Source organism: Apteryx mantelli, chromosome 1 (assembly GCF_036417845.1).
Source record: "Apteryx mantelli isolate bAptMan1 chromosome 1, bAptMan1.hap1, whole genome shotgun sequence".
Classification (NCBI taxonomy): domain Eukaryota; kingdom Metazoa; phylum Chordata; class Aves; order Apterygiformes; family Apterygidae; genus Apteryx; species Apteryx mantelli.
Window position 1 is genome coordinate 133,403,597 of NC_089978.1, and position 15,734 is coordinate 133,419,330.

The 15,734-nt window shown below is 40.5% G+C and overlaps 1 protein-coding gene across 4 annotated transcripts in view; it reads right to left on the reverse strand.

Moving 5' to 3' along the window:
• Positions 1 to 341: 341 nt before the first annotated feature.
• GDAP2 (ganglioside induced differentiation associated protein 2) overlaps positions 342 to 15,734 on the reverse strand; it is a 34,655-nt gene continuing 19,262 nt past the window's right edge. For all 4 annotated transcript variants that reach the window (XM_013958157.2, XM_013958155.2, XM_013958156.2 and 1 more), the window contains 8 exons: positions 14,805 to 14,964; positions 13,020 to 13,170; positions 11,840 to 11,916; positions 10,136 to 10,212; positions 9,432 to 9,571; positions 8,780 to 8,834; positions 2,374 to 2,517; positions 342 to 1,096 (listed from right to left, as the gene is read on the reverse strand). In XM_013958157.2, the coding sequence (XP_013813611.1) occupies positions 1,049 to 1,096; positions 2,374 to 2,517; positions 8,780 to 8,834; positions 9,432 to 9,571; positions 10,136 to 10,212; positions 11,840 to 11,916; positions 13,020 to 13,170; positions 14,805 to 14,964 (852 nt within the window). In that variant the 3' untranslated portion in view covers positions 342 to 1,048. The remainder of the gene's footprint in view (positions 1,097 to 2,373; positions 2,518 to 8,779; positions 8,835 to 9,431; positions 9,572 to 10,135; positions 10,213 to 11,839; positions 11,917 to 13,019; positions 13,171 to 14,804; positions 14,965 to 15,734) is intronic.

The window sequence follows — 15,734 nt, forward strand, 5'->3', positions numbered from 1 at the left end:
ATGTTTAACACAAGAACCTCCTCCTTCCTCTTTTAATTTTCCATAGGCAGGCATGGGAAGTACTTGAGGACTTTTAACCTCTGATTCCGTAAGTACCACTGCTGCTAAGCTCTCTCATGTAGGCTATGTCAAAATCAGTATGACGCAGTATTAACAGGAGGAAGGAAAAGGGACACCAGTATCTCTAATAAACAAGCTCTATCACCACTGGTTAGGGTCTTCCCCTCATGACCCCCCAGTATATCCATCAGGCAGATGGCATTCATTTATCATGCAAACACATCTGGTCATTTCAAAAGAGAACATAAATGAGAACATAAATGATGATGAGAAGCTGCAAATGTTTTTCAGTTTTTATTCTTATTTGGAGAGTAGTGGCATCCTGACATGTTACATCATCCAAGAAAAACTGACAGGGACTGTTACCAGGCTCCTAGCTCACCTAGCACTTACAGTACTAAGTGTTGCAGTAATCTTTGCTTGGCTGCAGTGCTTTGTTCAGCCTGCAGACATGGTATTCCCAATTCCAGATACTTCTGCTGGGTCGAGACCAGAGTAATCAACACTAACAGAAAGGGAAATAATCGGATATGAAACACAGAGACCATATGATGAGCAACAGTGTCAGGCCAGTACTGTACAACAGTTATACAGACCAGTCAAAAATGGATATTACAAATGGAGCTGGAAAATCATAATACTAGATAAAAACATGATCAAATGTTTTTGATGGATTTCCCAGAAAAGAGAAAGTCTATTCAGGAATAAAACGTAACAGCTTCAAAAAAGAAGAAAATAAAATGCACCTAGTGATCCTGAAATCAACTTTTCCATTAGATAAATATATTTGAAATAGTTGTACAGTTCACAGTGGCATAAAGTTCTCTGATTGCTTGAGTGCTTGAAAATATCTCATCAGTAAAAAAATACCAGAGCTGGGGGAGGAAAACCCTCTCTCTGAATTCTGTACATGGGCAAATGCACATGGTATCGACAGGCATCAGGTCATTGGATCCATGGGAAACCAGCAGTATTGCAGGACTGCAGATCACAAGTCAGGGGATGGGGGATAAGAGGAATAGTAAGGCCCGTTTTCCTGCAAAAAAAAACAGAACGAGCAGTTGAACAAAAGTCTTCTCCAATACACCTTGATGCAATGGATGAATGATACAGAGGCAGAAATAAATGAGTATTTCTGACTTTTTCCACGAGTAGTGACAGCCACAATTCAACCGAGAGGACTGATGCTGGTAACCTGGCAGGGCCTTGGTTTTGCCTCCATTTTAAGCAGAGGATGCAGGTTAAAATTTCCCCATTAAGCCAAAGCTGTGATGCAAGGAAGCCACAAGTGCTTGCATAGCCAGTCACTCGGTTCAAGACAAAGCTGCCCATGCAGACATGCCATTGCTGTGGCTGTTGCTCTATAGTCAGAGCACATCTTCTTTGAACTGATTTGACAATGCAAGCCATATTCTTCCCACCATTTGGGCAGACACCTGGGACAGGGAAGGGAGGGGAGGAAGAAGAGGGACAAACACAGGGGCAAGGCACCCTTCAACAGTTCATTTTTCTTCTCTCTCTCCCCCCGCCCCTTCCTCCTTCCCATGTACTTGTTGATATGGGACAGGGAAGATGAAAGACAGCAGTCTTTCTGGGGGCAGGTACAAGATTGCTGAGCTTCCTCACAGTCACAAAAGCCACTGAAGTATTATCACTTACAGCTGAAAGCTGAGAGAGGCTACAGGGCAATGGGCAAATTGGGCATGCAATGCAGAGATCAGTTCCTTTAAAACTTGTATAGATGAGGCTGCTTCAACTCAAGAGCATAGAGTCTAGCCATTTTTCTCCATTCAACTGAAACCAATGAGATGCCTCAGCTTCAGACTTGCTGAACCTTATTTTAACTACAGAACTGCAAGCCCAGAGGCCCTATATCTGATCTCAGCAGCCTGCATCGTAATGCATGGTATATACTGCATCTTGATCTATGCTCTCAAACTACTCTAATCTTCTAACATGAATTTTATCTTATCCACTGGCTCTCAGCATGTTATGATACAGTTCTTTGCTGAAAAAAGGTAAGACTTATGTCTCTTATGCACATAGGAGACTGCTCTATTGGGAAAGGGGTCTGCTTCTTGCCCAAAGCCTCCCTTGGACTGAAGTTATTAAAAAAAAAAAAAAAAAAAAAGCTACTATGAAAATTGCTACTCACAGAAGAACGGTTAGACTCTCCAAGAACTCTCCTCTTCCCCTCCCCTTTCTTAAGATATGGAAGTCAACCCCTTTAAAGTTCTTGCAGAGCAGAATGGGAGACACACAATAACTACACTTGGGAGCAGAGACAGATGCCTGCCACATGAAATCACTTACCCTTGCATCATACTCGAGGACGAAAGGGGGGAGATCAATCTGCTCCGGGGGTATGGCTGTGAATAACTGCTGAAGGCTTTCTACATAGCGGATTTTATCCTTTAGCCCTGAGATGGTGAAGGTTGTGAAAAACCATGCCGAGACCTGAAAACAAACCCCCAGATTCCAACAAAAAACTAATTATGATGGTGCTGTTTCAGAACTTTCAAGTTCAACATTATATTCCATAGTTAAACAGGCTGGAAGTTAAACTTGAAGCTTTGATATCATGGTAAGAACAGAAGGAGGTCAGGAAACACACACCACTGACTGATAGCAAGCACTGTCTTTATAGTGTTAAAGCTAGTGCTACCTCCTCCCCATCTGGCAATTACATGTCTCCTACTGTAGAAAAGTGACAGCTATTCTGCTATTTTGTCTTCAAAAGTCTGTATAGTGGCAAATTTTCACTTCCAGTTTAGTCAGTTCAGAGTACAATCTATTTGACTTTATACCTAATAGAAGCATTTTTAACCCTCTGCCTTCAAATTTTTACAGAAAAGGCAATTCTAGGGTGTAAGACTTTCAGCTGTTCCAAGGTTCTACTGAAATATCCTCTCTGCTTTGGGTTGGCAGAGCATGTGTGCATGCATGTCTCTCCTTCCATTCTACCACATTTCTTAAATGACATAAAGCCTTACCAACTTACTGTACAAGATTTTACTTTATGTATATACACTTTGTCTCCTTTGGATGCAAATGGATCAAGGAATTTTTGTTTTGTAAAGGCCAGTAAGACACCATTGATACTTCTGGAAATTGCTAAATATTACTTTTTAGATTGATTGCACGAACTTCCATGTTTAAAACCACCTTCTCTAAAATTGAAGATTATATTATGTCTTTATTTCTCATCTAGTCTATTTCTGGCAGACTGAAGGGGAAGAAAAGCACAGATCTCTGCAAGAACCAGGGGTTACTATTCTGCAGGTCACAAGTGCTCAGATCAGGGGTTAGGAGCCTGTGAAAGAGGGTCTGCAGTCACTCTGAATTTTTCAGATTTGTGCTGATAAAAGTCAGTTTAGTCTCAGCTAATGGAAGCCAAACTTCTGGAAGAAGTCAAGTAAACTGCCATTTGCTAACAAACTCTTAGCTGCCATGTTAACATGAAGGAAAAATAAAATTCCAATTTGTTCCACTCTGAAATCCTAATACACCTCTGCACAGAAAAATCACTAAAATGCACACAGAAAACTGTCTCAAAGAACATTGCTACTGGCTGGAGAAATTCATGAGGCACTCCGATCTGGGAGACCATTCAGCAAAGCAACAACAGTCAGGAAAAGAGTATCAATCTAGGCTCCATATAATCAGGGACAAGGATGGTTCAGTTCTCCAAGAGGAGAAGACTGTGGGTCAGATACAATGATGCACTCAAAGTCCTGGAAACGGCACCTCTTGCTGAGCATGGCAATGAGAAAGATGATGTTCTTCAACATCCAGACAGCAAAAGCACTGCAGACCAAACTAAGCGTCCAAGAGCAGGTAACACACAGAACAGATTTTAAGAGGAAGAAATGATCTGATCACATGCTCTAAAGCTATCTGAAAAAAAGTGCATGAGAAATAAACCCTGATCACAAATGTATGAAAGACAAGTAGATATTCTGATACCTTTAGCACTTTACCTGGTCTACCTTGAGAAGGATGCCCCAAAATGTCAGAACAAAGGTATACAGCAAAAACAATGGCCTCATGTCAGGCCATACTGGACAAAGAATACTGAACACAAATCAGAAAGACAGGACTAAAGAGACACTTGTTGACCTAACAAGAGCCATATCTACTTCCTGAAGGCTGAGTATCTACTGTAGAATGTTTTTTTTTTGGCTCAGCTGAGTAAGAGTAACACAAAGGACAACCAAACAGAAAGCAGGGAGATGACAAACAACGGCATGGCAGGGAGCACAAAAACTGTATACACTGAAGAACCTGAGCACAATGGAAAATTAGAGTACAACATAAGAATTGCCCTGGCAATCAAACTGCAGGAAAGGAAAGAAGAAGATCTTTGAGGAATTGGAAGAAAACCTTTCCAATCCAATAAGTGGATTTCCTCATCCTTTCAGTAATTCCAGTCATTCTTCTTATGTTGTCTAAGGTTTCATATCAGCATAAGAATGCCTTCCTTCCCACCTGCTGAGTCATGAAAGTAACCTTGGAGCAGCCACTGTATTTAACATACATCAAGTTCACTCATCTTGAAGAAGAGAGAAGCAGCTGGAAGTTGGAAGTTGGAAGGTCCTGAAGTAAACTGACCAGGACTGCAGCTTTTTAAGAACATACAGATCTTAGAAAACAGAGACACCTAAAATTTCCCTTTACATTTTTGTGAAATTTTTGCTAGAGAAACTTCATGTTCATTTATGCTGTTTGACCAAGATCAGGCATTTTAGCAGATAGGTGCAAGTGCTCGTAAGCAGGCACAATTGTACACTGGCTGCAGTAAGTTAATAGAAGAGAAAAAATACCACAAGAAGAATGTTGAGGAAAGTGGGAATTCCAAATAAGCCCGAACATTAAATCAAAAGATAATCCACATGAATATGACATTTAAACAAAAAGTAGAGGCTTAAAAATTGTCCTGGAATAACTATGTTGCCTCCTCCAAACAGCATATTTTCAAGAGGAAGGAACAAGAAAAAAGAGAAAAGAAGGTGGAGAACAGGATAGAAAATGTAAGATGGTTTCTTTATTGTAAGGACATGCCATGTTAGCAGAAAGCAGGGAGACAGACTATTATTGGTATCCACTATTACTGTATGTTTCTAACAAGACCTCTGATCATGAGCGACACTTGACCCTTCACTTTAAAGAGTTTTTAAACCAGAAAACACACTCACAAACCTGTACCAAAGTAGTGTTCATTCCAAGGCATAATTATGAATGACAAACATTAAATATAATTGTTATGGATGTTCAGTGTACAAAAGCCTAATAGGAACCCAGGGAATATATTTGAGGGTATCAGGAAAACTGTTTGACTTAACAGGAAGAGATTTTCCTCTCTCAGTATACAGGCCATTACACAGTTTGACACATCTTATCCTGTAATTAAACAAAAATCCCTGTTAGCGCTTACTGCATTGAAAATAGAATGAGTTGTACTCAGGACAGTTTGTCTCTGTTGTCCTACTGTTTTTGAATCTGAATAAAAGACTGCAAAAGTCTCTCTGCCAAGCTAGAAAACTACAGGGTTAAAGTATCAGGTGTCTTTGCCTCAAACATCCCCCCCCTTGCCCCACAAAAAACACCAAAAACCAACCAAAGCACAATACAGATAAAGTGAGCTAGGAGTTGCTAAAGCGGGTCATACCCAAAGAGAAACTTACTATAACCTAGAAAAATTTTATTACAAGAAGGAGGCTCTTGTATGGAAAAAAGCCGTAAGTAATTTGCGGCTGCCTTTACATTGGCTTCTGATCTCCAGAAGCTGCTGCTATAGCCACTGTGGAAAAGACGACAAGAAGTCTTCATAATTAATATGAAGATTATGATGATTATGAATAGCTAATTTGAATATTCAGGTATGTTTCAGTTTTGAAACATTCTTGATTAACAGCCAAGTTTCTAAATGTATGAGAACAGAATTTCCCTGGTTAAGGTTGTTTCCTATCAAGCCACTGAATGCTTCACCCAGAACACACGGAAAGAAAGGCATAGAAAGCTTTGTCTGGAGAGCTTTCAAAGAGGGGAGCTGAGAGGATTCACAATAAAATGCCCCAGAGAACCCTTTATTTATATATTGATGGCTAAAGCAGTAATGAGCAGAAGTACTTACATGCAGCAGTATGAAGGGACTTGTGACAGCACTTCAGGAAAGTCTATCTTAATTTAAATCTTGGTGGCCAGGTGTTCATGCTGCAAGAGTGGCTTGGGGGGGGGCAGGAGAAAGAAAAAAAAAAAATCCATTTTCTCTGATTAACGAAGGTGGATTTGGAAGAAGCTGGTGACACTTCTACTTGGGTGAAAAAGGAGACATACTGCTGCTGCCTTTGGTGCATCTTTCCAAGCGATTTCATCACAAGAACTGTTATCTTTCAGAAGCACTATAGAGAATCAAGTTCTTGCACAGATCCCAGGAATGCTCACATGAGCAAATGAATAAAGGCAGGATTAGTGTACAAAAAAATGGATTGTGCAGTGACACACCCTGCTTCAGTTACTCTGTGTTTTAGGACAACTGCTGAACCTTCTTCCCTGCAGACTGAAAACCATGTGTTCTAGATAGGCAATTATCCTCAGAATACACATAATTTAAAACAGTTTCACATTTAAAAGCCAAACAAAGAATCTTGGTTGGTGCCATGAAGTACATTCACATCTCCCTAGAAAACAAGCACAGTTCTGAAGAGGCATGATGAAAAGTCTCTTGATCCCTTTTAGCCCAGAAATAAGCTATGCAACTCTAACAGATTGCAGCCATCAGCTATGCCAGGATTCAATAAAGCTGTAAAATGGATCATTTAAATCAGAGATTTAAGAATGAAATATATGTACAAGGGTGATGGGTTTGGGAAGCTGTATGAAAACACAAGCCTTGATTCTGCATTTGAGACATGGGTTATTTTCCTCCATTTCTAGGGAAGGAAGTCAGTGCTCCAAGTAGAAAGACAAATGATCCAAATACTTTTGAAGGGTTTTGACACTTCTGGGCTAGCAATGTTCCACAGGGCCAATGGCTCTGAAACGGCCAAAAAAGGAGGGGTGGGAAAAGTCATCCCCTCTTTGTGGCCACCTTCTCCACCAGGACTTTCTGCTGCATATTCCACATCATGTTTCATAAGCTGATGGTCTCTGCAACAATCAGCAGCAATCCCACTTGCCTTTCAGTTTGAGAAAGGGCTTGGCTGAGAGACATGGACACACGTCCTCTTTTGCCTCCAGCTATGCTGTTAGAATAGGATACAAACCAAATCTGTTTCCAGCAAGTTGTGGACTCTATGACTCTCACCCTCCCTGCTTCCCACCAACTAACTGGCTGCTCCAAAGATCTGAAAAAGGCAAGGAAACTCAGCAAAGGGACAAGAACCATGGTAATGAACTGGTGAACATAAGTTTTCATCCTCAACATGAAACATTTCCCAACCAAATAGAAATCAAGTATTCTTGCATGGAAAGAAAGGAAGGGGATAAAGTGCTGTTGGGAATCTAGAATACAGGTATTTCCTAGCTTCTGAGTACCTGACTTTGCAACCTAAGTAATGTTCTTTGAGCAGATCTCTGTGTCAGTTCCTAGATTTCCAAAAGCCTCGGAGCTGGAAGCTCTAATTCTACCGCTCAAACCTCAGACATATATGCAATGGGAATAACTAATATTCTGGCAGGAACTGGATGATACACTGTTAGGAAGCCTCAGTCTCATCTACATAAAAACAAGGAAGCTCCAAGTCTCACGGTGTCCCAGCTGTGAGCATGCATAGAAAGAATGGAATCTCTGGGAATTTAGCAGTTAAAGAAATTCCTGCTGAACATGTGCAAACTGAAGATTTTTTCAAGGCAAACAATTTTCTCAAACTTGAACAGTGTTAGCAAAAAAGCACAATAAACCCAGAGGTTAAACTGACATGAAAATGGAGGATCACATTTCTAACCTGTAAAAAGCAGGGACAAAGATTTTGGGAAGGACCGCTGCTGACACTTAGTTCATCTGAAGTATTCATACTGCTGCAAAGTATGGAAGAAAGAGAGCTCCATCTTCTGTTCCCTCACACAGATCATAGCCAAGGATAATATCTTGCTGTTTGACAAATTTAGCTTTTCATCTCCTAAAGACTTTACAGGGTCTTCCTGCACCCCGTGTAACAAAGGCATTCTTCCCATCTTACTTTTTTACTCTACACTCTAATCCTGACTAATCTCATTGCTGCTTGATACACCATCCTCTGCCTTTAGGCTTACCAGGGCAGCTCACTAAATGGTATGGAAGGCACATGCAATACCTCTTGTGGGGAGAGAAAAGGTGAAATATCCAGGTAATGAACTACAGGAAAACTATAATATCCATGAAAATGGACTACAGGAAAGAATTCCAGAAGTCTTTGCTCATGGTTTGTCATCTTGCCAAACAGACAGCAGGAGAAAGGACAAAAATAGTTTCTCTTTGAAAGACAAGAGATCCAAAGAACACATGCAACAAAACAGGAAACAGACAGCTGTGCTGTACTGGGGTTCAGCTTGCCACTAACACTGGAATACTACAGCTACATCAAAAATGGGGAAGAATTTCAAGTTCCAACTCTTGATCCAGAAAATACCATCCGTTTTTGAAAGTCTTCTATATACTTCCATGTTCCCCATGTTACAGTCTTACATGCTACCTTGCCAACATCCAAAACATTCTTTTCTTTTGTACTATATACTCCACCTTTGAACGAAATGTTGGGTGGACAAAATACAGTGCCTTCAAATTCCTCTTGTACCTGGTTCAAAGAAAGAATATACCTCATTAGAAGTGCCTTCTAATTAAGCTCACCTATACAACACAACTGTCAAAACATAAATCATTTTGCTTAAGTGCCTTTTTTGTTATTCTGTACTTAAAGCTGGCTCAAATCTAACAGCACATGCCAGAAAATAAGTGTAAAGCAAAACAAAACAAAAAAACAGCTAAAGACAAAGCCTGCTGCAGTCTATTATGCAGACAGTGAAAGTTACGGACTTATGACTGCCAGTGTTGCCCAAGTCTCCTCTCTCACAAATAGCAATATATTTGCTTACAATGCCATGTTCCAGAAGCTCCACCTTTAGATACAGACAGGCAATACAGCCAGTGTGGTCATTTCTCTAACAGCTACGGAAGGGAGACGGCAGAGGACAGCACTCTTTGGTTTGATATATGGTTCTACGCAGGAAAGAAAACAGACCTTCCTTCTTCTTGGCTTTGTTATTTACTTAGGTCTCTCTATCCCAGCAAAATTCTCTCACAAATAAATGAGAAACCAAATAAAGAGAATGACTCAGACATTTGCAGAGCACAGAAGAAAACCAGAAGGGTCTTTTTTCCTACTGCCACTCACTTGATATCAACAACATCATAGAGTTTCTTCAAGAAGTTAGAGTCTAGTTGATTGTAATCATTTGTGAGCGTATGGAAGTACACCAGGACATACTCCTTCACTGCAATATGATCCATGACGTGGATGAAATACAGAAGAGCCTGAGTTGGAAAGAAGTGAAATTCTTATTTGCAACAAAGAACTCTTTCATGGTTGCATTACATTTTAATATGCTTCCTTTAACTCATTCACAGACCAGAAATGATGAGGCTAGGTGGCATTTTGTTTGAGCTACAAAAGTGAGGGAAACATTCAAAGTCTTGAATTTAACCGTAATCATTTATATGTTCCTTTATGCAGACCTGACTTCACAGACGTTGATAGATTCTTGCTGTTTTCATGAAAAACTGATTTGGTTTGTTACACTCCACTCTTGAGGTGTTCCCAGTTACAGAAGCATGGCAAGTCTCTTTCTTCTTGAGAAGCAAAAGGAGTCTCTATTTGGCCTGTTTCTCTGAAAATAACCCAGTTCCTCCTCCAGAAATGCTGCCCCAACCCACACAAAGTTTGATCTGCCTACAAAAATAGTTCCTATTTATTCTCTCGGCAAGTCTTCTACAGATAACTTTTCTAGTATTAACACTGAATAACACCTTACATTAGCCTTTCATATCCCAAATATTCATATTCAAACTACATGGTGCTGAAGTTTTACAAAACCTTACCTTTTCCATGTCTATCAATGTTACGGGAATATTCCTTCCAACCACCACCATAACTGTGTGACCACAGTTATCCACACCTACAAAACAAAAAAAACACGACTCAGAACTTCTCTCAGTCATGTCAGGTTTTGGAGTTAGTCCCTTTTAAGTCAAGGTGAACCAGCCATAGCTCAGAATTTTTACAGCACAGCCTGTTTCCAACTTAGAGGAAAAGAAATATGCCAGAGTTGCCGTTCTCACTACACCAGTAGCCGTTTTGATCCCAAAAAAGAAGGATGCATCACATCCTAGAAACTTTAAGGACTGCAGTGTTATGTTGACTGTGTACTCTACATTTACCTCAAGTAAATATGACTCTGTATTTACTTCAATGTGTGCACTCCACATTTGCCTGTACTTTTATTCTCAAGTAATAACTGTCAGCAACATGGTTTTTATTTTTAAAAACCTTTACTTGCAGTTCTACCATCAAAGCAAACTTCTTTCTAGAAACTTAGCTCTGAAGTCTAACACATACCTTCGCAGGACACACGTTATGGACCAAGTGCAGCCAACAGAGCCTTGCCCAAGATCAGCAAAAGAATTTAAATTTGCAATTACTGACTGCAAGGTATCACACAGCCTTGATAACTGCACAAAGATCAAGGTGTCTGGCTTTTCAGGAGGCCAGAGATATCAGCCAGAATGCTTAACTGACTTTCTCTGTAGAACCATTGACTACATAAAAACAGCTATGTTTTTGAGACCCTGACTACTGACCTATTTCTTCCTGTCACTGTGCAAAGCAGCAATAAGCCACTGGGACCAGGGCAAGCTTCTACCTCCGAGTTCAGCGTTAGCTAGAGAACAAAAGGGAATGGAAGCGGGCAGACCCCCCCCCCATCTTTGCTTCCCTGGCTGCAAGGACCTAGCAGGTAATACCTTCCACTGAACTCTCAGTCAGGATGTTGATTCTCTCCCTAATGTTACCATCTACTGAACTCAAGGTTAAAGGAGAGTACACATGGTATTATGCCCCCAGTAGGTTCTATCAGACATGGAGGAGAGCAACTCAAACCCAATCTAGCCTGAGGGAAAAGCAGCAAGCAGTTTTATTCGAGAAAGCTGTATTAAAAGTTGCTTTGTTAACTGCTGCTTCTCTACAAATCATCTGAAACATCCATTTCTTTGTAACAAAAGGGCGGAGATGATTCAGCCTAAGAGAAGAATTATCTTGCATACAACACCTAATAAATTGGCTTAGTCTAACAATAGTGATTCACAATCACTAAAGTTGCTAGCAAGAAAGCCCTTGGGCATCAAAAGGCATAACCGCAATGCTCCTACTACATCACTGCCAAACACTAACCACAGAATGTTATTTTATTTATTTATTTTTCATTCAAACTACCATGCACTCCCATGCACACCAAGTTCATTCTCCTTCTCGAACTGTTACTGATTGCATTCTATAGGTAAATTCAAGATACGTGTGTATCCTCAGATTGTTAATAAGGAGCTGTTTTGGAGTTAACCACACAGAAAGGCTTTCAAAGCCAATCAAGAGAAAACACCTGCTTTACTGCAGAGATGTTACCTCATTCTCAGTCAGGTTTCTAGCTTGATGACATGTGTTGTTGTATTCAGAGTCCAAAGAAACTATATCTTTACTTTGTATTTTTCCTTTAAGACAACGTACAACAACCACTGATAACCTGAACTTACCTGTCTGATACAAGGCTTTAAGGGAAGCAATATCAGATAGGTCTTCAGCTCTTGCCTGACACAGCCAGCGATTGTAACTAGAAAGTTAAAAACATCAGAAGTCAGATCTAGCCCCACTTTGGAACAGCATTAGAAGCCTGAAGAGGTATATGGGAAGGAAAGGACAAAAGCAGCAGTCAGTGACTGAGCTATCATTCTAATATTGTGGTCTTCTGAACAACGGAGCCACTTTCAAAATGTTAGAGAAAAGTGTTGGAACCCCCCTCCCCTGAAAAAGCCACCACCACAAAAACAAACAAACAAACAAAACAAAAAACCAACCATTTCTGTGTTTTAGTTACATGCTTGGTGTTTTTTACTGGGGCAATGAATACGCAACAACTGGTACTCATCTGTAGCTCTTGCATACAACTGTGGAGGCATTGCATTTGGGCTGAAAACATGTCTGTAATTTTTTCCTTTTAAATACCTTAGTGTCAAGGTATTTTTATACATATAATATACATACACATATATAAAAAAATATTTTCATATTAAAAAAAGAGGGGAGAGAGAGAGGGAGAGAAAGAGAGATTCTTAAAATCTAATCTAGAAGCTGAACATAACTATCCAGCTACCAAGGTGTCACATATGGATTTTTTTTTTTTTTAAATGTGAACAAGTTAGTACCTCAACTGACAAAACAAGGCAAGCATCATGCCCCAAAAGAACTTTAGCATGAAACTGGCTCCTAGAAAGGGAATCACATATAGTAGGATCAGTGGCAACAATAACAAAAAAGCCTCAGCATTCCTGTATTTATCCAACTTGAGAGAAAGAAAAAACAATTTGCTAGGTGTCCAGAGCCTCAGGAGGCACAAGGCCCAAAGCAGGCAGGCAGTACTAAAAGCAGGTGACCCCATTACAGAAGTAATGATGAAACAGTGACATCTTGTGGCAGAGATAAGGCAGCTAGTCCCATGTACTGGGCACACTATGGGTTCATCACTGGCTTTCTTTTTCCTTCCACTGCTCTTTCCCTTCTCGCCAAAGGGGCTACCCAGAGATCCAGGGCGACACTAGGCTTTATCTGTATTTTCTTGTCAAAAGATTAGACTTCATAGTAACAAATCATCACAAGGGTTGGTCCTCTGAGCAGCTGGCTAACCCAAGACATTCACACAGACAAAGAAGTTCTCACTTCCTCTGATGCTGTTTTTGCAGTGCTGCCTCTGACAACTGTCCCTGCAGGATGAGGCGTCTCTGTTTATCAACATCTCCCTCCATGCGGGCAAAAGCATGGGAACCAATGAAAGACAAATCTGCCTCCAGCCCCTCTTCATCTGAAGCATCTGCAGTAGAAACAAAGGTAGCATAAAATGTTCAAGCTGCATACAGGACAGCAACGCTACTGATGAATTGCTATATATCTCAGCACGCAAGCCCATTCATTGTGCCATGTGAAACTAATGTGAAAAAAACTCCATCTACCCTGATGGGGCTCTGATATCTCACTAGTACCATTGAAAGAGTTTACAACATGTGATCGAAAACTATGAGCTCCCTTAAAATGTTAGTCATCAGCTTGTAATGAAGGAATAACAGTAAACTCTCTCACTAGGACTCCAAAACAGATTTTAGAGTGAATGACTTGGGGTTTACGATTGTCAAGCTTGATGTCATTACTGCACTGTAGGAAGGGCTCAGTTCTTCCTTTCACATCACTGACATTGCTTGAACAGATGCTCTAGAGCTGGTGATAACCTCAGTTTGGACATTTTTACAGTACTGTCCACAACCTAACTGTGCGCTGAAGTACAAGAGCACATGCCCACTTGCTCAGGACAACATCAGAACGCTCCACTGAACTTGCATACCATCAAGAAATACTGTTAAGACTGCTGGCACTGCCTCTTTGAGCAATTAGGATGGGAATTGAGTTTTCCAACTTTACAGTGACATGCTATAGTAACAATGGGGCAAGAGTGCAGGATTCTGCTCTACCCATTTGCTCCTAGAGCTGCAAAAACTACAATATCTATATCTAATAATATCTAATAACTATAATAAATAATCAGCTAGTGGTTGAATGCCTCACACTAATCAGCCAGAGCTACAAATACCACCCTAGCCAAAAATCTGGGGGGAAAAAGAAAACAGATTGGAGTCTGAACAGCAAGAGTAGGTACATCACATATCACACAGTGAACAGGAAAATTAAGTTGTCTGTACCTTGTTGCATATTCAGCCTTATCCCACCTGGCCATGTAAAATCAGAACATCTTTGAAACCTATTCCAAATTCTGTTTTTGATGCTTTAGGGCCTCACTTGAGGTGCAAACCTTTCATAGCATTGCTGCATGAAGAAGACAGAATGCGCCAGCTATAAGCGTTTACCTTTATTAAAAGGTTTTACCATTCATCTCTCATTGTCCCAAGCCTGACACCTAGGCAACCTCTTTACAAACGGACTTCTTTCACTGAGCTTTTGATAGCCATTTCCCAAACACTGCTCTCTGGATTGATCTAGTTTCTCAACTTTTTATGGCATTTCTACTAGCTTCTTTTGAGTATCTACTAGTTCGATGCACATGCTGTATCAACAGAATCTCATCAGGCTAGAGACAACATTTTGTTAATATACAGTAAGATAGTTCATTAGCAACAATAATGGCCATTTCAGTAACAGCCTGCAGAAGACTGAAAAAAAGTAGAGGTCGTAACCACCTTGAGAGAAAGTTTGCAAAAGAAAAAGAGAACAATATCTCTACCACATCCTCTAAGCACTCTACACAATGAGGCAGAAAGCAGAAGTTACAGCTGCAGAATGCATGCAGCTAACAAGTAGGCAGCTTGTTCTCTTCATTAAAGCCTGTCTTGGGTGAGGTGGGGCAGGAAGACATTTCTTTGCTCCCTGAGTGCTTTTTCTGTTTCTCACTGACTTTCACACAGAGATACTTACTCCAAAGTTCAGTTAAGAACTCACCATCTGGAACGCCTGGCTTTTCAGTAATCCTGATCTGCCGCTCCGGTACTACAGGCTCCCCTTCTGCATTGCCAATATCTGCAGGGAGGCAAGGCAAGGACTGTATTTCTTCCTCCAACGATCTTGGAAAATACAGAGGCATCAACTTCTGGTAAGTGGCCTACAAATAAGAAAAATGTGTGAAGGTCTATCATGCATCCGTGCTCTTCAGTTAAGTATCACCTGCCCTAGCAGCAGGGATCTTCTCTGAGGTTTGGAGGCAAAGTACTACTTCCCTTGCTGGCTTATCTTGGGCTCCTGGCAATAAAGGCAGATAGCCCTAACACAAAGGTTAACGTTTTTTATTTTTTTTAATTTTTTTTGGCCAAACTGGCAAATGACCTAGAGAGGACCCTGTTTTAAACTGCATGAACTCAGGTAGATTGCAGATACTTTTGTAATGGAGTTATGATACATGTGGATGACAAACTTCAGCTACAGCTGCTTAGATTAAAGGGATCACTACATGGATCACTTTAAGTGATCTGACTGGGGAAAAAAAAAAAAAAAAAGAAAAAGCAAGAAACAGCCCAAAGAAGCCCTCACCACATGGAAGGGAACAGTGAAAAACTTTACTGAACATTGTAATACTTCATGTATTCTCCCCAACTAATTAGCAATTTTAGAACCCTGAGTTACTTATTTTCCTCATCCAGATGCCACACAACCTGACTGCGGGTGTTCTGCACAGGAACAGCTGTTAGCAAGTACAACATAGAAGAGAAGTCAATATTCAAACTGTTAGCAGCTGTCTGGAAACAGATCATCAAACATCAAGCTTGTTATTTCATCAACCCAGCAAGAGATGTTAACAGTGTTTGTAGGTGATCTATAGGCATGCTGAACTGGAAATCAGGGAGATTGTTTTAAAGCATACAACATTGCTTCTCT